The following is a 23,450-nucleotide window of genomic DNA, read 5'->3' as shown; positions in this document are numbered from 1 at the left end:
GTGGTCCTAGTTTTTATTCTCTGATGAAAGTTAAGCAGTCACTGAGATGTTGGTATTTCTCTCTTAACTAAAATAAAGGGATGAAAAAGGGCTCTGCTGGGCCACTCTGTGTAGAAAGTGTTGTACAAATACCTGCCTGTTTACCATTTTCGCAATGTGATGGTGATTCTCAGAGGAAGATGCTAGTAACAGGCTGAAAGAGGATCCCTACAGAACGAGAGGTATGCGCTGAGAGACTTAACCCCCGTGAATGCCACCAAGCCCTGTGCTTCGCCCAGTGTTTACCAGATTATAGAGGCCACAGATCACATAAAACTGGGTAGAATTTCACATTCTCAAAGAGGGAGGTCTATGAGACTCTACATGGTGACACAGTAAGGTGACTAGTACTTTCTCTCATTTCTTACCAGAAGCTCCATACTTTGACGTGTTGTCACCGGGGTTCCAAAGGAGCAGCTGTCTTTCCCAGTCGGCTGCACCTCTGAACTTCTATTGGCTGCTGTCTGGAGGAGTGGGTGTGATCGTCTATGTCTAGCCTCCCACTTGTCAGTCTAGTTGGACAGGAGGCATGTTCACAAGCTCCTCCTTGCTCATTGCTCCCTTTTACACACAAGTAAACCCAGCTTCTGTTATGGCAAGGGCTGCACGTTGGCATTTACCAAATAGCTGCGGCATGCCACTCTCCCTGACAGCACCTCCCTGCCTTCTCAGGAGACAGACAGGCTGAACTAGCTGAGAGCAGACGGTAGTGGACTATCTGGCAATCACTCCCACAGTTCAGCGGTACAGAGTGGGGGAAACTGCTCAACATGCCACAAGGTAAGCTCAGATATAATATTCATCCCATATCTGCAGGCATTTGAGGACTGTTGGATCAGACAGTTAATCAAAGCCGAGATGCAGAAAGATGACCTTGAATGTCTTCGATCAGGGACCGGCTGATTTAAATTCAGGGTCAGAAAAGCTTTTGACTCTAAATGGATTTAACAAATGGTGTGGAGTGGACTTCTGGGTCAAGTAAGAATACTAAACAGCTCTTCAGGACAACATCTTTGCATTCAAAAGATTAAATGTCGCTTTTATTTTATTACACTTTTACTTATGCAATGAAGACACAAACTCATTGCCCGCATTGCCCATGTTTCTATTTTAACCTTCTTATGTTAGCATATCATTGTTTTTTCCTTGCGTGAGGCTCCAGGCAACTGTTTTATCCAATGTGCTTTGGCTCCACATACCATCCAGTGAGGCTTTGAATGCCACATTGCAACTCATTGCAACCCTGACCCTGGTGCTGTTGGAATGGGAACAGGGCAAAAACAGGGCAAGTCCAGCGGTTCAAAAGCACCAAAACAAAACATATGGGAGGGGATATCACAGAACCTGAAAAACTTCTAGGAACACTTTGAGGAGACAGTGAAAAATGTTTTAAAGAAACAGGGAAAACAGAGCAATAGGGAGACATAGGATGGGGAGGGGGATTCAGGGGGTTGAGCCCAAACACTTGGCTTTGCTTCCTAAATCAGCTCCGAAGAGAAGATGAGGGTTAGAGTTATGAGTTGGAAAAACCACAGGCTGTACAGCCAAAAAACTAGAGGAGAGGAAGGACTTTTTCCGGGAACACAGCATAGACAGTAAAACATGTGGACACATATATACAGACACAGTAAAGAAGCAAAGAGACACAGGTTATAGGTTCAGTGCACGGAGAAAGCTATGGTTTGAAGTTATTTAATCTCACTATTAACAGGTAAGGAAACACCTAAATCTTCACAAATATTCGTATCCTGGTATGCAGTACAATTGTGTCAAAATGTGTGCAATACAGTGTTGTCGGTGGCAATGTGACTACGAGGTCCCCACTCCTGTAATATTCAGTAACCCAAGAAAACATAAATGCATGGACTGATTCCATAAGTAATAGATGGACTCCATTGCAGCAGCTCAGCAGCTTGTAGGCGGAGCATTGTCTGAACCAGATGCTAACAAGCTAACAGTTGTTATCACCTTGATCATATTGCACTATATTACAAAAAACACAGGACACTTCCTCTGGGGATATAACAATCCACCAAAACGTTGCCTCAATATTTCTGAAGAGAAACAGTAACCATCCTTAGAGAGTCACATGATTAACATGGCTAAAGATGAGCCTGGTGAAATGTTTTGCTATCATCTATGACAACCGCAAATCTTGACCTGTTACTTTCAACAATAAATTAGCTTTTAGTCCAGTTTACTGCTGCTACATAGGGAGGCTGCAGCCATTTGACATCATGAGTGAACACTGAACTTGTGGTTTTGGTAAAGAATGCTGTGGACAGACATGTTGTGATTATGAGGTTTATGCTGATGCAGGGAGAGCCTTAAGGTCTGTATGAGAGAGGACACACTCACCCAGAGGAGGGGAGCAGCTGTTGTGGGCACACAAGGATAAAAAGAAACTGAAGTAAAAGGAAAATAGCTGTGCGAAAAGAATGTGGCGTTCCTCCAGCCGAAAAACAACAAGAGCTGAACATAAAGGAGGCCTTGATTTTTTATTTTATTTTTAAGAAAATTTGAGCCCATTGCAATGCTTGACTTTGGACTGAATTCATTATGTGCGGAGGTAGCAGGACTGCTGTGCACTGCTGTTCGGCTGGGGCCTGTTTGGGGTAAAGCAAATATTTTACATTTCATTTCGTGGGTTTCCTGTGAGGTGGGCCTACTCCTCCAGGCGCAGACAATTAAAACCTATGCCACAGAAATGTGGAGAGAGTTGGGCAGTGGCTCCTGGGAAATGCCTAACCCTAACTTTGCTATATTGTTTCCTCTGTGGTAACCTGGTGAGGAAGAAATGTTCGGGTCTATATTTATGCGTAAAAATGGATGGCTTGCGGGCAACAACAAGCAGTGTGAAGCTCCTTTGTTTGCTCGAAAACTGAAAATAAAGCATCTAAAACTGGCATTCCTATTGCTTAATATTCTACATGCAGTTTTTAAAAGTTTGACATTTTTGGAGATAATTACTTTACTACGGAGCCCGCAAGGGACATGGGAGAACAAAAAAGTACGATGAACTTTTGCGAGATCTCGCAAAACTAACTAGGGATCTCGCAAAAGTTTTGCGAGATCTCGCAAAAGTCCGTCTTAATTTTTTTTTTCTCCCATGTCCCTTGCGGGGTTCCGTACTTTACAGTTACAAGTCTCATTTAAATGTTCAACTACAGCTAGCCTTGACTGGTAGGTGGGAGGGAAAGAGCTAGCGTGGCTCCAGGTTAAAAAGGTTTTAACTGTACAGTTATGAAAAGGAACGTTTTCACAGGACGGGATAGTATAGAGTCCTGTGAAAACTTTAGTATCCTTGCTCCTTGTAGAATCACCTTTAGCACCAGTAACTTCCAGTTATGACGTTCTGTGTGACTCTAAAATCTCTCACATCACTGGAGAGGTACTGCACAGAATCCTGCATAAATCATTCTTTCTTGCGCCTGTATACCTTGTTTATTGAACGTATACCATATTTAGCTGCTTCCAACCACTGTAATAACCTATTTTAAGTCTCTCCATTTTTTCATGTTTTTCTCCAATATTTCAAATCACAACAACAGCTACCTCTTGGTGTTTTATATTGTCAGGTAAAGACCCTACAATAATAGAAAGAAAACCCCAACAATCAGACAACCCCCCCATGACCAAGCACTTGGCGACAGTGGGAAAGAAAAACTGCCTTTCCCCAGGAAGAAACCTCTAGCAGAACCATCTACCATGACAAGTTGGGAAGAGAGTCCAAGAATAATAATAACTAATGATTAAATGCAGAGTGGTCTATAAACACAGTGCGTGCAAAAGGGTAACTGAAGCTTAAAAAAAAGTGCATCATGGGAAACCCCCAGCAGTCTAGGCCTACTGCAGCGTAACTATGGGGGCGTTCAGGGTCACTTGATCCAGCTCTGGCTTTAAGTTAAATACAGCGCTGCTATGTCCGCCTACTCATAAGAAATCAAAAAGTGCATTTTAGCCCCACCAATTTCTTTCTGTGCAGGTACTAAACGCTTATATTTTTCTTAAAGTAAGCCAGACATTTCTTATTGAGAACCTAAAACTTCTTTACTTGTAAAAGAATTTTTTGTTGTCATTGGGTTGAAGTCGAGCCAGCAGCTTATATTTTGAACTGAGTCAACAGAGAGATCGGGATGTCTGCAGTAACAGGTGCTCTGTGCTTCAGCGCTGATTGACAGAGACAATAGCGAAGTCTCTGCTTGCAATCAGCACGCTCTTTTTCTATTATTCATGCTACACTAGCTTTATGGAAATATTTCTTGTGTACCTCTTGATTTTTCTGTATATCTGGAGCACCAGAATGGTCTTCAATTAGCCTTTAAAATGAAGACATATCTGGGTCTCACTGCCTGACATGTGCTTTAGCTTTACGCCCACATGTACGAGCTAAACTTAGACTTGTCAGACGGAGGCCTAAAAGAGTCCTCTCAACATCATGGAAGCCACAAGAAAATAACAGTAAATAATGTAGTTTTAGTATCTAATACAGTGGTTAGACATATGCAAGGGTAACAGAACTGAATATGATGGGAAAAAAGGAATAGTTTATATTATTCTGTTCGTGCAAGAGATTTTGGCTATTAAAGTCGGAGAAACGAAGCTCAAAACAGTTTAAACTTTAGTACCAAACACTGATAGGGGACCTTCCCTGAATGTTGCTTGTCATCTCTCTCTGCACCCTGCACTGTTAATACTCGTCAAGTAATTTCTTTTTTTAAAAATAACACTGCTTTTTTAATTTGTTTCATGCCATCTTTGATTTATCCGTTATTCATGGCACAATACTGAGCAGACTTTATTCTGCAAAATTGCTGTCTGCAATTTGCACATTTCTTTGCCGTTTACTGCCGGCCACCAACGAGTGTGTGAATGATAGAGGTGAAAATTCCCAGCAGGGACATTCGGTGGTGTTTGTCTGTTTACTGCATAGCTGACATTGTTTGGGGCTGTGGCTTGGTGGCCGCCGTGCCTCAAGAGGACAGCAAGCAGCCGCAGAGGCTGGTGGTCAGGAGAGAGGAGGGGAAACGTGGGAGGCGGGAAGAGGTAAAGATTTAAGAGGGGGAGATGCTGAGAGAGGGAGGCGGGGGAGGAGTGATATAAAAGAGGAGAAGGGCACGCCAGTATATTAAAAAGGCAGTAGAGCGTTGCACTGTAAAAATACATCACTTTCCAAGGTGAACGATGAAGTTCTAGATAGTTCGGTGATAGAAAAACAAACTCTCTGAAAGAAAACTGTAGAACTAGTAGGAGGCACAGGGAGAGAAGGAAGGCTGGAAAGTATTGAGTCAGAACAATGAGTGTCTGTATTTATGTCTGTAGGAGTTTATTTTGCACTGCTGGCCATAGCTGCTGGGCTAAACAGTCTCAAGCTATTTTCAGCTCTCGTCCTGGATGGCAGGGCTGTAATCAAGTGAAGATCAGGCCTGCCACTGTTGAATAATAGCTGCCTGGTGGACGGAAGAAATGAAGCAGCAAGAGTGTGAGAAAAAATAGAAAACTTTGGGAAGAGAAGAGAATAAGAGAGGGGGAGAGAGAAAAAGTACTTCGGCGTAATTGAATGTTTGTGTTTTGTTATCCACTCACTACATGTGGGTGAATGAATGAGCATATTGTGTGTGGAGCACAAACAAGGATGATTGCTATTCCGTCTGGTCGCAAAACTTGGACTGAGTCTGCCACCAAACGCACCACAAATAAACCTCAAGTCAATGTCAGAGCCAAAATGTTGAAATCTGCAATATGCTCATTACATTATTATATAACCACACAATAATCACTTCGACCACTTGTAAAAATGCAGAAACAGGTTTCTCATATGTTGTTGGCTTAATTTAGTCCTCCTTTTTCTTGTCAGATGCCCGAGGTCCAATCAGATAATGTGTCAACACATTTTTTGGAGAACTAAGGAGAACAAATGATGGCAACACAAAATGGTAGAAAAAGGTTTTTTGCTTCAGAAGTTCACTGAATCTGATATTTATTTGAAATGCATGCTCACTTACTGTTTGTAATTTTTGCAGGGAATTTTGCACCTTGTAAAACAGCACAGAACGGAATCAAGGAGAAGCCCCCATATTCAGTGGAAACCCCTTATGGCTTCCGACTTGACCTGGATTTTCTGAAATATGTAGACGACATAGAGAAAGGGAACACCATCAAAAGGATTCCCATTCAGCGCAGAAGCAAGGAAGTGCGCGCAAGCACTTTACCAAGGCACCTCAATACTTCTGGGTGTGGCTACCGCCCGAGCCCCTGGGGATCTACCGGAGCTCTTGGCCCCAGGTCTCGATTGTCAGACACCCATCATCATCATGGCTATACTTCCTGGGCATATGATCACAGGCCACCTGTTTCCCCCACAGGGTTTAAATCTTTGGCAGAGATGGAAGCCAGAATCAAGGAGTTTGATGAGCAACCTCTAGGGGAACATATCAGACCCCATCTCCTCCGTGCCTCCAGTCTGCCACTTACGGTTTTACTGAGACAAGGGTCAGAGTCTACAGATGACCACAGCAGCGTCTGGAGTTCAAAGGATCACCTTGGGGGAAGAAACATCTCATATGAAGATGTGTTCCACTCTTCGGACAGCCCTCGGCCACAGGACTGCTCAGGTCTGCTGAGGCGCCTCACTGAAGCCCTCGAACGAGTGGGGGACCTTGAGATGGAAGTGAGGGTCATTCCTGAGCTCAGAGCACAGATCTGCATCCTCCAGGAGGAAAGAGAAAGACTTCGTCTGGGACTGAGTCCACGTGACCATCCCTCCACAATGAACGGCACCACAGATCCTGGTACATCCTCTCACAATAGCAAAGTATTGAGAGGACTTCAGCATGAAAGTCACAGTATATTTCCTAGAAATTACAGTGTCAGCCAAGATGACTCCAATCCTACGCATGAGTGGAGGACTAGTACAGATCTGGATGAGCTGCTGACAGTGACCTCCCTGCAAGCCAAAGTAGCTGTGTTGGAGCAGAAGCTCCACGAGACTAGCCTGGAGCTCCAGAGAGTGTCAGGGCTGCTGAAGGAGCAGCAAAAGGAAAGCAAAAGGAAAGACGAGAAGATAGAACACCTCATTAAGAATCCTGCGGTGTGGGTCCGTGCAGAGAGGGTGGTGGTAGATCAGGATGGAGATGAGACGGTAGTGAGATCAGAGTATGATAAAGCACCTTGCTTTAGTAGTAAAAGAGCGGTTAATGCAAACGATCAAACAAGGCAGCAACACAAGTCTGCGGTCAGTTCAACATTGTCTGAAAGACGTCCACTGGTTTCTGAAGGTACAGACACAGCTGAGGTGATCCATCACATAAAGAAGATAAAGAGTCTGCTGGAGCAGCAGTGGAAGTGTTTGTGCACAGAGAGTGAATCAGGAAAAGAGGGCAAGCATCTAAAGCACCCAGATCCCAAAGTCAACTCTCTGCAGCAGGAGATGATGGGACTTGTCGACATCCTCATGTCCTGCCACAAACAACATGGAGACAGTGACGGTAAGAAGATTCAGCAGGTAGCTATACAGTTGAAGATAACAGAAGCCACATTTCAGAGTTAATAATAGTAACACTGAAGTCCAAGTGAGCCAGGATCAGTGTTATTGTTTTTGTATAAGAAATCCCACTGGGTTTAATAGGGTCAGCCAAATCTGAAAGTTGGAAGTGAGTCGGCAGAGCTTTGTGTAGTGCAAAGAATAAGAATAATTTTCATCTAATAATTGTTAACAACAACAGCATTTCATTAGCTGTATGAACCTTTGTATCATGTATCATGGAATGAGGTTAGTTTTTTTGTGAACCCAAATGTAGCACACAGGAGATGGAGGTGAGATAAGGCCAGCATTTAATGCTGACTAGTCTAAAGGTTTGCACGGTACAAAAACAGAAAGCAAAGCTAAGGAAAGCAAATTACCAGGAGGCATGAGGAATTATTATTCAGGGAACGATACGGGGAGACTAAGTAAAAAAAAACAAAAGGTAATAAGGTAATCAGGGAGGACGAGACAAGGACAAGAACTCAATATAAAGCACAAGCGAGAAAGGAATTGAACAGAGATGATAGACTTAAACATGCAAACTTGACAAAGAGGGGAAGACAAAATAAACCAAAGGCAGAATACTCGAAAATCACCAGAAACTGAAACAAAGAACTAAGACTGAATGTGTCAAACAAGAATAAAGAGAAATGATCAAACTGAGAACCAAAAGAAGGTTAAATAAGAAGAAGAATTCCAAGACCATAACAAAAATTTTAAAACCCAGGACGATGACAAATTGAGTAAGAGGAAGCTGATAAGCAAAAGGTTTGCTTATAGTCAGTTTTGAAGCTCAAACTGAGTCACCATTTACTTTAAAAGACATTGCATCATAAAACTGAGACAGATGGATTAGAAGGAAACTGATGGGGTTTGTGTTTTGTTTTTTTGTTTAACTGATGAGTAGGCGGCTCTTGGATTTACAGGCAGCATTACAATTAGCTTTAGCAGTGATGAAATGGTTTATGCAAACATAAACAGGCCATTGAATCTAATGAGGAGCATGTAATGCTGACATTTCATCATATCCTTTGTGTTTGTCTTCTGTGTAGCCTCTAAATCCATCCTGCAGACAGAAGGATGTGCCCAGACGTCGAAAAACCTACATTCTGGGGGTGTTAAAGAAGGGTTAGTAAATAACTCCCTGACTTTAGCAACCCTAAATGTTATGATTGTCGGTTATTTGATTTGAGGTTCTGTACAGTCCCGACACAGAAAAACATCATGATTTAAGTCTGAAATATGAGTACCACTCCCTGTTGTCAGTTAAGGGGAGGAAAGAGGCAGCTCCTGTATTGTAAAATGACACAGTGATCATAAACCATATTTCAAAGCCTCACAAGTATGTTTATTTCATTCATCTACAATAAAATAGCCATAAAGGAATGTGTTTTCTGGTTCAGCATTACAATTCAAGTAAAATATCTCCTTGACTGTACAAGCAGGAAAGTATTCACAGCCTTTGCTCAATATTTCTTGAAGCACCAACCACTTTGGCAGCAACTACATGCTGAAGTCTTTTTGAGTATGATGCCTCAGGCTTGGCACGCCTATTTTGGGGCAGTTTCTCCCATTCTTCTTTGAACAACCTTTCAAGCTCCATCAGGTTGGAAGGCAACATTGTTCACATCCATTTTCAGATCTCTCCAGCAATATTCAATTAGGTTCAAGTCGGTCACAGACGGGTCCTGATGCCACGCCTTTGTTATGTTGGCTGTGGGCTTAGGGTAGTTGTCCTGTTGGAAGATGAACCTTCGCCCCAGTCCAAGGTCCAGAGCACTCTGAAGCAGGTTATCATCAAGGATGTCTCTGCACAATGCTGCATTTATCTTTCCCTCAACCCTGACCAGTCTCCCAGTTCCTGCTGCTGAAAGGCACCCCCACAGCATGATGCTACCACCACCATGTTTCACTGTAGGGATGGTATTAGCCAGGTCATGAGCGATGCCTGGTTTCCTCCAGACATGACAATTGGCTTTCGGGCCAAAAAGTTTAATGTGTGAACCAGAGAATTTCGTTTCTTGTGGTCTGAGAGCCCTTCAGATGTTTTTTGGTAAACTCCAGGTGGGCTTTCATGTGACTTTTACTGCGGATTGACTTTAGACTGGTTGCTCTACCCAACAGGTCTCATTGGTGGAGTGGTGCGGAAATGGTTGTCCTTCTGGAAGGTTTTCCTCTCTCCACAGAGCAACGCTGGTGCTCTGTGGAGAGTGACAATCAGGTTTTTGGTCAGAGAGGTGACCTTTCTACCCCATTGGCCTCTATGAAGACTCCTGTGGTTTCAAAGGCCACTGTGCTCATTGGGAACTTTAATGGTCCGGAAATGTATCTGGACCCTTCCTTAGATCTTTATATAATTACAATCTTTATGTTCATGTTATATATTTGGTTTTTATTTTTAATAAATGTTAAAAAAATTTAAGCACACTTTTTCACTTTGCCATTATGGAGTATTATGTGTTGAATTTTGACCAATGGACGAGTGAAGTGCTGTGAATACTTTCTGTATGCACTGTATAAGGGTTCTCAGCCTCTGACTCCCCTAAACATACATAAGACATTCAGACTAGTCATTGGTTTGAGATAATTAAGCAAATTCACAAGATTTACTATGTATAAGTTCACCAACCTCTGTCACCGAAATAAAAAAACAAACCAAAAGTGTAGAAGCAGTTGTAACATTTAACATGTACCTCTTTTTTTTTTCTTTCATTTTTCTATAGAAGCAATGAGACTGCCACTAAAAATCAGGCCTGTATGAGCCAAAGTGTCCATGATGATTTGGAGCAGAGGAACAGTAGCACAGTTCCTAGGGAGGTGGCTCCTGCCCAGCTGGATGCAGACACAGAGAAGAGAAGAATGGAAGAAGAGAAGCAAATTGACCCAGGCAGACAGATGAAACTGGAAGGAACAGGTTTTGGGGGGACAGATGGAGGTGATGTATCTCTAGTAGCTAGGGCTACAGAGAAAACGGCCAAGATGAAAACACAGCCCTCAGGAGAACAGATGGAGGGAAACTCTGGCTCGGAAACAACCACCAAAGGCAGGTGAGAGGACCTCAACAAACACCCAATCGGTGTCTGTTTGGAAGATGTAATTGCACTCCGCAGGAAGCTAATTTCATCTGATCATAATATAATATGTTCCTCATGTTTTAAAGTGAACTGTTGCTCTATTATGACCTTCCTTGAGCATACATATACACATTTTTTTCCTCTTCCAGAGAAGCAGTGAATGCAGATTTTATTTCTGCCTGTCATTTCCTTAATAATCACATGGACAACATGGACAACCCCAATGATGACATGGTAAGCAGTCAAGACTAGAGATTAAATTTAAAAAGATATGAAATTTTTCTTTCATTTACTGCGTTAAAAATATGTCTGTGCACTACATAGACACTACTGTGTGATCACACCAGCAGAGACACAAATGAGTTCTCAGAACCCAGCCAAATAAACATCTTGGACGGTTGTCATCCTATCATGCTGACAAAAATCTGTCCACATAGAGACATGCAGTATAAATGCCTGCTGAACAGTTTGCAGTACCAGGTTGGGAACTGAGGTATCTGCAGAACCCTTTACGCCAGAACGAACAGACACTAAACAGAGTTTAATAAGGTTAAAAAAAAAATAGGCACAGAGCTGGCAACACCATTTTTTCCTTCTTTGTGGTTCTATTTGTTACTTCATTGCCTTGTTTTGAAGTGGATTGCAATCACCGCGCCCGTGAACTTGCTTCTATTGGGACATGTTGCATTTCAAAAGTTGAATCTTGCTACAATGATGTAAATCATTTGATTGTTGACTATCATTTTGGATTTTTGAGTTTGGCAGCTGAACAATACCAAATTAAGACACGAGGGTAGCTCGGAGGAGTTATCATGCAATGCTAACACCAGCTAGCTAGCATTGCTAACAAGGCTAAACCATAATTCATTGCATTCGTAAACGGACCAGGTTGTTAACATGTTTTGTTTTCTGATCTAGAGTCAGATATTTTAACATAGACATCTAAGGGATTTGTCATGAGCAATGTTCCCTCTAATTTTTCACGTGTCTGAGCGAACACACAAACTCCCTGAGCGACCCCTTGGACCACTGTGAGCAACAGCAGACGTGTGCACTGTGGTCACGCCAGCATCGAATCCATCCAAGTTACAGTGGGGCAAAAAAGTATTTAGTCAGCCACTGATTGTGCAAGTTCCCCCACTTAAAATGATGACAGAGGTCAGTAATTTGCACCAGAGGTACACTTCAACTGTGAGAGACAGAATGTGAAAAAAAATATCCATGAATTCACATGGTAGGATTTGTAAAGAATTTATTCGGAAATCAGGGTGGAAAATAAGTATTTGGTCACCTCAAACAAGGAAAATCTCTGGCTCTCACAGACCTGTAACGTCTTCTGTAAGAAGCTTTTCTGTCCCCCACTCGTTACCTGTATGAATGGCACCTGTTTGGACTCATCATCTGTATAAAAGACACCTGTCCACAGCCTCAAACAGTCAGACTCCAAACTCCGCCATGGCCAAGACCAAAGAGCTTTCGAAGGACACCAGGAAAAGTATTGTAGACCTGCACCAGACTGGGAAGAGTGAATCTACAATAGGCAAGCAGCTTGGTGTGAAAAAATCAACTGTGGGAGCAATCATCAGAAAATGGAAGACATACAAGACCACTGATAATCTCCCTCGATCTGGGGCTCCACGCAAGATCTCATCCCGTGGGGTCAAAATGATCATGAGAACGGTGAGCAAAGATCCCAGAACCATACGGGGGGACCTGGTGAATGACCTGCAGAGAGCTGGGACCAAAGTAACAAAGGTCACCATCAGTAACACACTACAACGGCAGGGAATCAAATCCTGCAGTGCCAGACGTGTTCCGCTGCTGAAGCCAGTGCATGTCCAGGCCCGTCTGAAGTTTGCCAGAGAGCACATGGATGATACAGCAGAGGATTGGGAGAATGTCATGTGGTCAGATGAAACCAAAGTAGAACTTTTTGGTATAAACTCAACTCGTCGTGTTTGGAGGAAGAAGAATACTGAGTTGCATCCCAAGAGCACCATACCTACTGTGAAGCATGGGGGTGGAAACATCATGCTATGGGGCTGTTTTTCTGCCAAGGGGACAGGACGACTGATCCGTGTTAAGGACAGAATGAATGGGGCCATGTATCGTGAGATTTTGAGCCAAAACCTCCTTCCATCAGTGAGAGCTTTGAAGATGAAACGAGGCTGGGTCTTCCAACATGACAATGATCCAAAACACACCGCCCGGGCAACAAAGGAGTGGCTCCGTAAGAAGCATTTGAAAGTCCTGGAGTGGCCTAGCCAGTCTCCAGACCTCAACCCCATAGAAAATCTGTGGCGGGAGTTGAAAGTCCGTGTTGCTCGGCGACAGCCCCAAAACATCACTGCTCTCGAGAAGATCTGCATGGAGGAATGGGCCAAAATACCAGCTACTGTGTGTGCAAACCTGGTAAAGACCTATAGTAAACGTTTGACCTCTGTTATTGCCAACAAAGGTTATGTTACAAAGTATTGAGTTGTATTTTTGTTATTGACCAAATACTTATTTTCCACCCTGATTTACGAATAAATTCTTTACAAATCCTACCATGTGGATTCATGGATTTTTTTTTCACATTCTGTCTCTCACAGTTGAAGTGTACCTCTGGTGCAAATTACTGACCTCTGTCATCATTTTAGGTGGGGGAACTTGCACAATCGGTGGCTGACTAAATACTTTTTTGCCCCACTGTACATGGTTTATTAAAATAATCAAATTACAGCATTTACATTTATGTTAGACTACTTTTAATTAACTGCTTTAGCCCATTTAAAAAAAAATCTTGTTCATGACCTGTCTAGTATGTTAACACTATTGGAAGTAAAAATAACTTGAACTCCAATTTTGAAAACAAAACTTTATTTCTTTTTTTCTTCCTTTTTATATAAAGCTCTAAATTGTTTTATGAGTATGAGTCTGTGGTCTGGGAGAGAGTCCTGTAACTCTCTGTCTGCAAAATACAGTATATAATGACCAATGTTGGGCAATTAATTATATAGTTACTTCTTCAAAAAAGTAACTGAGTTATGCAAACAACAAAGTTTTTTGCAGCTGTTTACCTAAAAATGCAGCCAAGGTGGGGTTTTTTTAAAATAAACATTTCAAACTATTTACAGAACAATCAGCTGTTCTGCATCAAATCTGATGCCACACAAATTATTTGTGCCACTCCAGAAAATAATTTCTGTCCACTATGAGATAAAGGAGAACAACAGCCTGATACCTGCAGGCCTGACAACAGGAGATGTATCACTCCTGTAACACCTGTGACATTCAGCAGTCGCCTCATTGTTCTGACACACACAACAAAACTATTGACTACACTACACACTAACTACACACTAACTAAACAAGATTTGCGCTAAACGTCTCAAATCTCTCACATCTCAAAACATCGCCGTCACTCCAAAACTTCCCCCTTCCTAAACAACTAAATGCCATGCTGCCATATCATTTTTTTGATTGGTCGACATGGTACATTTTTCAACCAATAGGAAAGGGTGGGGTTTTTTGGGTTTTGTTTTTGCTCACAGGCGGAGAGCGCTTTCAAGCGCTTTCCTTATAAAACGCCGTTTTTACCGTTTCTCCCCGCAGCAAATATAAACAATGACAGTATTCAGGAAGAAAACCAAACACTGCAGATATTTTTATCATAACTCTGGTTTTACGTGGCCGATCAACACAATTTAAAAACTGGTATAAAGTCCACACTTTTTTTCCGTCAATTGTTCCGTCTGTCCTGCTCACATCTCCAATGGTTCTACATGTTGTCATTAACGTGGCTTCACTCCACATCAGCCACGCCGCTTTGCTAGCTAAAACACCGGTGTCGGCACATAAGGACGCTGTCATAGCTTGTCGACGACGTTGATTAGCCGCGTATGTGCGAATGTGAATCGCATTCTTGGTTGGACTATGGGATAAGGTGGCATCGTTCTAATCCCATACTGGAGCAGCCAGTCACTCACTGACTAACACTGCAAAACAGAATTGTTAAAGTATTGATTTTAATTTCAATTCAGGTTAGATTTTTTTTGTATGCAACGCAGATTTTCTGACCGTGCCAGCAGTGCGCAATTGCGCACACGCGCAGCTTAGAGGGAACATTGGTCATGAGGTGCCATTTAAGGAGCTGCAGTTTGCAGCACTGCTATATTGGCTTTTCCCAGCCCCACAGAGGGGCTTCAAAGAGAGAATGTTTTATATTTTATATTCTACAGGTGGGCAGAAAAGCAACTACTCAGCCACAGAGCAGCATTAACGCTACTGGATATGATGTCTTTATCAGATAAACTTTAAACAATAAAAATGCAAAACTTGTCCTCAGAAAGAGGACATGTGTACCACATATTTCTTTAAAGCAGGACTGCTAAATGTTCTAAACATGTAATATATGTTATTAAATTCATGCTTCACCAGGAATCGTTCTTATTCATATATTTTCCAGAGGAAGGCCCTGGTTGTGTTGTTCCAGCACTGGTTCAGTGCAGCAGCAGAGGAGGCCTCTGAGGCCAGCAGGGTGGCTGCATACCTGAAACACATAAAGAAGGAAACACCCTCCCTGCTGGCCTTTCTAGTCAATCTGGCGGACGACAACGGGAACACAGTGCTTCATTACAGCGTCTCCCACTGCAACTACAGCATTGTCACCCTGATCCTGGATACAGGTAACATATAGGTAACCGTGTTGTCGAAGCTATTGTAATATAACGTTTGTTAGTACTAAAAACGTCTGACATCTTCCCTGTGCCACAGGTGTCAGCGATGTGAACGTTCAGAACAATTCTGGCTACACGGCTGTGATGCTGGCCTCGCTGACAGCCCCTGATGGACCCGGCGGAATGGAAGTTGTCCGCAAACTAATGGAGCAGGGCAACATTAACATTCGCTCCAGCAAGGTACCACAAGCAATAAGAACAAATGTAATAGGGATGAGGAGGGGAGGAGGGGGATATCAGTGTGAGATGGCAGCGCAGCTCCCTCCTATAGCACCCTGTGCTGGTTTGTACTATTTTCTAGGCAGTGAACGGAAAGCTATACCTAACCACATCCATTATTAATGAATCACTTGGTAGATTTTACACAAGACAAAATGATCAGTGACAGAGTTCATACTGAGACTTCTGTATGATGTCTTCTGTGGCTCTGGGAGGAGATTTTCAAATTCAGAGAAAGCAGATGATGTCATCAGGAATATCTTAAACTGGGGTAAAGGGTTTGCACATTCAGCTTTGTTATGAACAGTTTGAAAGACCTGGGTATGCATGTATACCTATCTTTGGAGTTGCTGGCTTGTCCCTATAAAACTGAGGTTAGTAAGACACTGACTACTAAAAGATAAAGAATGAAAGCTGAAGAAGAAAGAGGAGATTTGAACAATTCTTGGTCTGGGCCTCACACTCTCTCCCTCTCCACACAGACGGGCCAAACAGCTCTGCACTTGGCAGTGAGACATGGCCGAGTTGTGATGGTTCGCCTGCTGCTTAGCTGTGGGGCAGACGCTAACATCCAGGACAGCCAGGGAACCACAGCGCTGATGTTCGCATCTGAGAGGGGCCACACGCACATCGCAAGGCTCCTGCTGGAGAGAAGCCAGTGTGATCTCACTCTGACTGACAAGGTAAGATCACATCAAACAAATCATCATGTAACCTGGGAAACAATGCTGGCAAACTCTTTTCTGTGGTCATTTTCAGGGATCACAGTGAACTGGATCATAATGTTGTGATGCAACAATAGTCTGGGCATCATACCCATTAAAATTCAATTTTAGGACACTGAATTCATGTGATGATTCACCTCCATTTGTTAACAAAATGGCACATCTATCTTAGCATTCACATCACTGAATGCAAAGAAAAGCAGCTTAGATGCGTGAAAGCTTGAATGTGTTGACACACACTGTGGATGTGAGTGGACTGACAGTCTGGATGTAGCAGAATAGAGCTTCCCCAGGATTAATCAAGGCTACAGTAAGACAAATCTCCCTGGGCTGAGAGGAGCTAATCCGCTAACAGTACAATATCTGTGCCATGCGGAGCAAGTGGAGGCAGGGAAAGAGCAACGGGGGCAAATCTCTCTTCTGCTTGTGACAGTCTACCTTTAAAGTACACTTAAGAGTGTACTTTAAAGGTAGACTGTGAGAGAATGTCTCACCTAAACCCACACTAATTAGACTGATTAAACTGTGGAAAAATGAATTTATATGGCCTACAGAAACGCCAACAGTTTTGTGCGGTAACACAAATAATGTTAACTTAACAATCAGATGATAACAAAGTCAGGAAATCACCAAATTCTTCAAGGGTTCACCATCTGGGGACCCAGAATCAGTCACATTAATGTTGCACTCTAAGCTGAAATGTTGTTTTTTTCTTTGTTTCCTGTTTGCCAGCGAGGTCAAACTGCGCTTTCCATCGCCATGCAAGGTTCCCACGCCGATACAGCTGCCCTGCTGCAGGCCCATGCTAAAGCTCGAGCTCTGTAGAAGTGGATCTGTTCACATGTCAGATCCTCTCACCTGAGTAGCGCTTCAAACGCGGGCTTTTTTTTCTGAAATCTGGACTAGTGACAGCTGGTGCGCTGAATGGGATGATATTACAATGAGGCTGTACTGCATGAGTAAGTGAGGCAGATGATGGTTGCTAGGGCAGCATGCAATGATCTGGTGTTTTTATTTTGTCTTTACCATAGATGTTTAAGATTATCGCTGATCTTTGCACATCCGTGCAGCAGCTTCGCTCTGCAAACTATGCAATGGAAAGAATATTTATTATGTTTGTTGTATCTAAAAATTGGTTTGTAAGAAGATTCTACCTGTATGTTTCCAAGGGGAATTCTCAGCATTTCTAAGCACCATTTCAATAAAATACTTTCAAAATACTGCATGCCAACAAAACAGAAACAAATCCCTGGAGCCGATCGACCAGTTTGTTTATTTCACACGTTGGTAAAAACTACACTGATGTATGCAACGCCTGTTTTTAATAAAATAACAGAAAAGCGATGATATTTCATTGTTTGAAACGAGCAACATGCAGTGGCAAAGTCGCCCAGGAGGTGGCACAGCTCATCCATTTCAGCATCACCGCCAACATCCAGCCAACTCAAACATAATAAGAATCCCCCCTACAGAAAGCTACAGTGGAGGCGAACCTAAAAACGCTCATGTACAAGGAAGTAGATATAATCTCTTTCAAGTGTGACAGACGGAACATGGTGCCTTTTGATTTGCAGTAATTCCACTGTGTGAGAGGACAACGTGTGAGATTCACCTGCACTCCAGCTGTATGTCACCTAGGAATGCTCAGTCAGTTGTGAAATCAGATTTGTTTGAATGGCCTTTGTTTCCTCGAGCCCCCTGGGAAACAGCAAGGGGCACTGTGTTGTTTTTTTGTGCACAGAGCTGAGATTATGTTTGTGAGATAAGACAAAAAAGGGATCGCATAGATGGCGAAGGCGTTGGATTTCTGTGTGACAGGGCACGGGTTCTTCATTTCCCCTGAGGATTTCTTCCATTCTAGCTGACTGGCTGTCCTGCTGTAATGACCACGAGCAACTATAAATCGTCAGAAAGCGAGAAAGATGTGGCAGACTGAGATGGAATGGGCATCTTTTCTATTAGTGAAATGTATCCGTATGTAGAAATAACAAAAAAGGAGGCCGGTATGGAAATGCTCTGTCAGAATAAAGTGTTTCAAAGAGATGATAACATGTAACTGTGGATACACACACACATACGCATGTCACATGACTGCATAGGTGCGCGTCCCCCATCCCCCACTCAAAGAAGCGGGTTACAGCAAGTAACAGTGCTCATTTCAGCCTTTGTGCAGGGATAAAAATGTCTGTGACACCTCTTTTTGTCTGCAGGGAACAGTGGACTAATAAAACATACCTATTCCATAACACCCTGAGGGGGTGTGATACAACAATGGAGGGGGGCGTCTGTGCAGTCTGAAAGCATTTGCTGGCTTCAGTTTAATAATGATAATGGACTGGATTTATCTGCTACAGTTTCTCTGTCTGCTGATGAATCACTGAATGCAGAGTGATTGTCAGCGTGGCTTCATTTGGTACAGTCTGTAGAGTATTTCAGCTAATAAGAACTAATAATATCCAACTTAATGCTGATATTTCTGCAGCTTCCACAGACAACACTTGTGCTCCGTGTGGTTCACATAAAAGGTCAAATGAAAAGCACTTATTAGCAGACACTGTTTGTGGTTTCCCTGCTTGTTAGCTTGTGCTGCTAGTTCGCCAAATATAATGCGGTAGGGCTAAACTTAGCATTTGCATTTGTTTCAGAAATGATTGCAACTCCTCCATGTTTTGCACACTTTCCTACATTATGGATTTAGCTTGGTTGGAACTGCCAAAAAGACTGGACAGTCAAGATCCAGGTTTTTAAAACTTGTGGAGACATGCCAAAAGTACTGACTCAAGGCTTGGAATCCTTTTGTGCTGAGAAACCTCTGATTTTGATTTTAATTACATTTGCAACTTAGTATAATTTGACTTTTAGAAAAATTCCAGTTTTATTTAAAAAATCAAAAGTGTGCAAAATGTGAATGGGGTTTGAATACATGTATGACACATATTGATGTATACAAGGGATAGAACTAGTAGCAGAAGTGCAGCGACAGCATTAGCACTGATTTAGGGTCTTTCTGAGGACTTGATGAAAGCTTAATATAAATACACACCTCTAGCTCTGTTTTTGATCTCAACTAAATCCCAGAAAAAATATCAGAGTCCTCAGGTGCCACATACTAAGCTAAACTCACGTCTACCATCTGTTTGCAGCATCTGGAAAAGGGTAGCGAGAGACTGAAACAAACAATAAATGTGGATCAGAAAACCAAAATGAGGTAAAAAAAAAAAGTGTTTAATGTTTCTGAGAGTTATACCTCATTCATTTTAATGGAGAGAGACAGAATACTTAAAGTTATGAATTGATTTGCATGTCACTGAGTGAAATAAGTAATTGATCTTCAAGCAAAACGTGACTAAGTACCTGGTGGGGGTAACATGTTTGTTGCAGGTCAACAGGTTTGCACACATCTCAGGAGCGATTTTGGCTAACTCCTGGGCGGGGTGGCTGTAGTTCATGAGCTTAATAGCTCTTTCTTTAGTCACTCCTTTGTTGCCTTGTTGATATGTTTTGGGTTATCGTCATGCTAGAAAGCCCAACCACAAATTATCTTCAGTGTTCTGGCTGAGGGAAGGAAGTTCTCGTTTTCACAGTGCATGGCCCCATCCATTGGCCCCTTAATGCTGTGAAGTCGTCCTGTAACCTTAGCAGAAAAACAGCCCCAAAGCAGAATTTTTCCACTTCTGTGCTTGACTGTGAACATGGTGTTCTTTCAACCATACTCAGTATTTTTATTCCTCCAGACATGGTGGCCAAATTGTGGGACACAGAATTCACACAGGTTGCAGGGGATCAAATACTTATTTCACTCAATGACATGGAAACCAATTACTACTGTTTATGTAAGGTGTTTTTTCTGGATTTTCTTTTTCTCTTAAACCTGCCTTGTCTGTTAGCTTTTGTAATCAAAACACTGTTGTTCCAAACATATTTGCTTTAAGACTCCTCTTGCTAGTGTTTTTATTTTTATTTTCTTTTATTTATTTTTTGAAATATTTGTTTGACATTGTGTCTTTAAAATATTATAAAACTTAGAGACCGCAAACTTCAAATTCACCTGGGGATTAAGTAATCATTTCCACCACTGTAATTGAAATGACTGCTCCCAGCTTCCAGAGATTGCTAGAGAACTGAAGTGCTTGCTAATCTAGCTAAAGCTAAAATGTTCAATCAGAGCTATTTAACTCAATGCATTAAAGATTCAACTGAAAAACCTGTTTTGTAAATGTAGGGCAGTTAATGCAAAATCAATTAAAACTGGCATAATTAAAACTACATCACATGAATTTATACATTAATATATTCTTCAAAGCAGGGACCTACTGGCTTATGGAATAGACTTGTTGTGTCACTTTTTGGATCACATGCATTTGAACTATTGTTGGTATAAAAGCATCACACTGTGCAGCTCTAAAGCAACTCATTTTGCAACTCACCTTGTTTGAAAACTCCTTAATGGTAAAAACGTGTTGCAAAAGGAAATAATAAATACAACAGCACAGGCTGTTTTCAATCATATTTTATATATCAATATATAGAGATATTCAAAAGTAATCCAGTACAGGAAATCAAAAAAGTGGAATCAGTTTGGTCTTAACACAGTTCATCATTGCATGTACAGTAGATGGTTGATCCCTGTCTATTTCATGGAAACGCAAGAAGTAAAACAACAACAACAACAACAACAAAAAAGGCACAAATAAACAAAACTCAATCATCTCATTGACACTGAGGTTGGGAAATGTTGCAAAGATGCGGGTGGTTTGGGGGAAGGGTCTCCACATTTTGTGAGGGTTAACAACAAAAGAAATTTTGCACAGAAAAAAGAGGATGCGAAATGATGCACAGCAAGAAACAACACAAACCACTTTGGTGGATCATTTGGATTTTTTTTACAACCAGGGAATGCAGTGCTCTCCTTTATACAAATAAATTAATATACCTGTCAACACTTTATCTAAAATCTTATGTACAGCTTCTCTTTTACATAAGTATATAATACATTATCAAAAACTTTATGAAAACATATTTACAAACCAATGAATCAAAAAGCACCCTCGCAGCTTTTCCACGGTCACACTCGCTCACACACTCACTAACACACCTGTTTCCACGCACTGTTTTCTTCCATGCAGTACACAATACAGAAGGCATTCTAAGAGGATTGTGCAACAAAGAGCATACAAAACAGTTCAGATATGGCTGTGGGATGAACGTTAGCACACATGCATATTAATGAACACACACACACACATACACACAACTAGACTTTTAAGGTTTGTAAGTGGCGTATATGTGTTAAAGATGTGGGAGGGGGACCAGTATGAAGCATGTTTACTGACACGACAAGTTGGTATCACCCTCATTACATCACCCCCTGACTTTCGGTTTCTTCGGTTACATCACATGACAGGCCTTTCTAGACATGCAGCCACCGGCCGGGCCCTCCCACACGGCGCTATCCAAAACTGTCCACTCAGATATCGGCCATCGCAGAAAGTGGAGACTGTGTGCGTGCGTGCAAGTGTGCGCGTGTGTGTATCTTGCCTGAAACAATGAATGGCTGCATTGTCAGTTGGTGAACATGCATGCTGTTTGTGTTTACGCTCGGCAAGTGCACACTGTCTCCGTCCTCTGGAGAACAGCGTGAATTTGCTATCACTGCACCCCATGTGTATTTCTGTGCACATTTGTCACAGTCAAAAGCAGGTGATCAAATAAAATTATTAACACTCGAGGAATTTTGTCAACCACATAACGCTGCAGCTGCCTAAAGCGGCCGCCTATTGCTTTTCTCAAACCATTTAACATCTAAACAAGCCACAATAATGAAGACAGAACTTCTGTGTAAAACCCACTCCCCTCTAACTCTCCCTGCTCTAAGAAAACAAGCTGAATACTCTTTGTCTCATTTTTTACTTCGCTCAGTCTGCAAACCTGCTGCTCTTTAACTAAACCTCAGGGGTGTTGAAGGTCAGATAAATACATAACCTCTCAAATCAACTGTGTTCAACTACACCTTGAAATGTTAGACAACTCACCCTGAAAGGCCTTCCTCTGAACCAGAGAGAAAGCACGAAATGTAGTTAGTAACCTTTAAAAATCAATCGCAAAATGGGGAAAAAAATCTTCAAAGAAACCCACACAAATGTTACTTACACAAGACGAGTCCAGCAACAACAATGTGATTGGCTCTAACATGAATCTGTACAGATTGTCCCATCAACGCACAGGCTGTCCCAGTTCCACAGCTCCTCCTTCGCTAATAGCGTTCCCAGGGCACTGCGGGCCCACCGGGAATAACACCAAGCCCAAATTAATACATCAAGGATGACAAAGAGTCTCTCACTAGCCCCTGTCACAAAATATAAGACACACAGCACAAGCCTCACTCAATGCAAAAGAGGAACCACTCTAACTCCATTATTCCAGCTGAGGTCAAAGTCAGAAACACGTTAGCACACATTTATAATTCAGTGATTAATTCTCAGCATTGACTGAAGAAAAATGAGACTCATCTCACAGAAAAAAGGTATGAAACTATTTTTTTAAGAGTCCTGTTTGTCTTACTGGTGGTTTTCAAATGGGAACTGGCATAGGATATGGCTGGGAATGACTGCATGTAACACTTGATGATACGTTGTTCATTCCTTCAGCAAACTCAGTCCAAGTCACCTCAGACCTCACTGTGTGTGCGTGTGCCTTGAGCGGCCATCTTTTCCAGGAGTTGCCTCCTGTTTGCAGGTCACTTTGCAGTGGAGAGCATGGGCTGCTCTGCGTACCAGTGAGTCCCGGGATCTGGCATGCTGCCCCCGAGAGGCAGGGCAATGAACTGCGGGCAGGTGCCCCCTCCCGCCGCCACGACTCCCATGCTGACGCCCTGAGGGTACGGGTGGTGGTGCGCATGGTGTCCCATGGCGTCCGTCCGCCCGATGTGGATCTCGTCCTCCTCGCCCTCGCCGGTGGTTTTGCGGTAGACGGGGTTGTCGAAGTTCATGCTCTTGGTGGAGTTGCGCCGCCAGTTGCGCCACACCAGGTAGACCGCGGTGCAGACCAGGCCGAACACCACTGTGGCAACGATAGGAACTGCATGCGTTTAACACACAGCGGCAGGGACATGGGAAGGGGGGGCAGCGTTAACGAGGCATAACGAGTC

The 23,450-nt window shown here is 42.5% G+C and overlaps 2 protein-coding genes across 8 annotated transcripts in view; one reads left to right on the top strand and one right to left on the bottom strand.

The window, feature by feature from the left end:
• The first annotated feature begins 614 nt into the window (after positions 1-614).
• On the top strand, positions 615-22,409 carry LOC146688127 (KN motif and ankyrin repeat domain-containing protein 4-like). Of its 2 annotated transcripts, none has more exons than XM_085438547.1 (10): positions 615-819; positions 5,897-5,975; positions 6,063-7,526; positions 8,617-8,692; positions 10,291-10,611; positions 10,788-10,872; positions 15,089-15,308; positions 15,397-15,539; positions 16,061-16,261; positions 17,036-22,409. In XM_085438547.1, the coding sequence occupies exons 2-10, from the start codon at positions 5,957-5,959 to the stop codon at positions 17,126-17,128; spliced, it is 2,622 nt and encodes an 873-aa protein (XP_085294673.1). In that variant the 5' UTR covers positions 615-819; positions 5,897-5,956; the 3' UTR covers positions 17,129-22,409. The 2 variants fall into 2 exon arrangements, with proteins under 2 accessions (XP_085294673.1, XP_085294672.1); XM_085438546.1 differs by having other exon boundaries at positions 10,288-10,611.
• LOC146688123 (low-density lipoprotein receptor-related protein 8-like) overlaps positions 20,798-23,450 on the bottom strand; it is a 90,894-nt gene continuing 88,241 nt past the window's right edge. For 5 of the 6 annotated variants that reach the window (XM_085438544.1, XM_085438539.1, XM_085438543.1 and 2 more), the window contains one exon: positions 20,798-23,380. In XM_085438544.1, coding sequence (XP_085294670.1) covers positions 23,040-23,380 — 341 coding nt within the window. In that variant the 3' untranslated portion in view covers positions 20,798-23,039. The remainder of the gene's footprint in view (positions 23,381-23,450) is intronic. The other variant, XM_085438541.1, reaches the window with a different exon arrangement.

The sequence above is a fragment of the Copadichromis virginalis genome, linkage group LG18 (genome assembly GCF_057382275.1).
Source record: "Copadichromis virginalis isolate Kocher_CV1m ecotype Utaka linkage group LG18, C_Virginalis_male_GT1.1, whole genome shotgun sequence".
NCBI lineage: Eukaryota > Metazoa > Chordata > Actinopteri > Cichliformes > Cichlidae > Copadichromis > Copadichromis virginalis.
The sequence above is the reverse complement of the archived record's forward strand: the minus strand, read 5'-3'. Positions and strand labels throughout refer to the sequence as shown.

Coding starts and splice junctions, on each gene's coding strand:
- LOC146688127 (XM_085438546.1), top strand. Junction 15,309..15,396: donor CACCCTGATCCTGGATACAG/GTAACATATAGG, acceptor CCTGTGCCACAG/GTGTCAGCGATGTGAACGTT. Junction 16,262..17,035: donor ATCTCACTCTGACTGACAAG/GTAAGATCACAT, acceptor CCTGTTTGCCAG/CGAGGTCAAACTGCGCTTTC.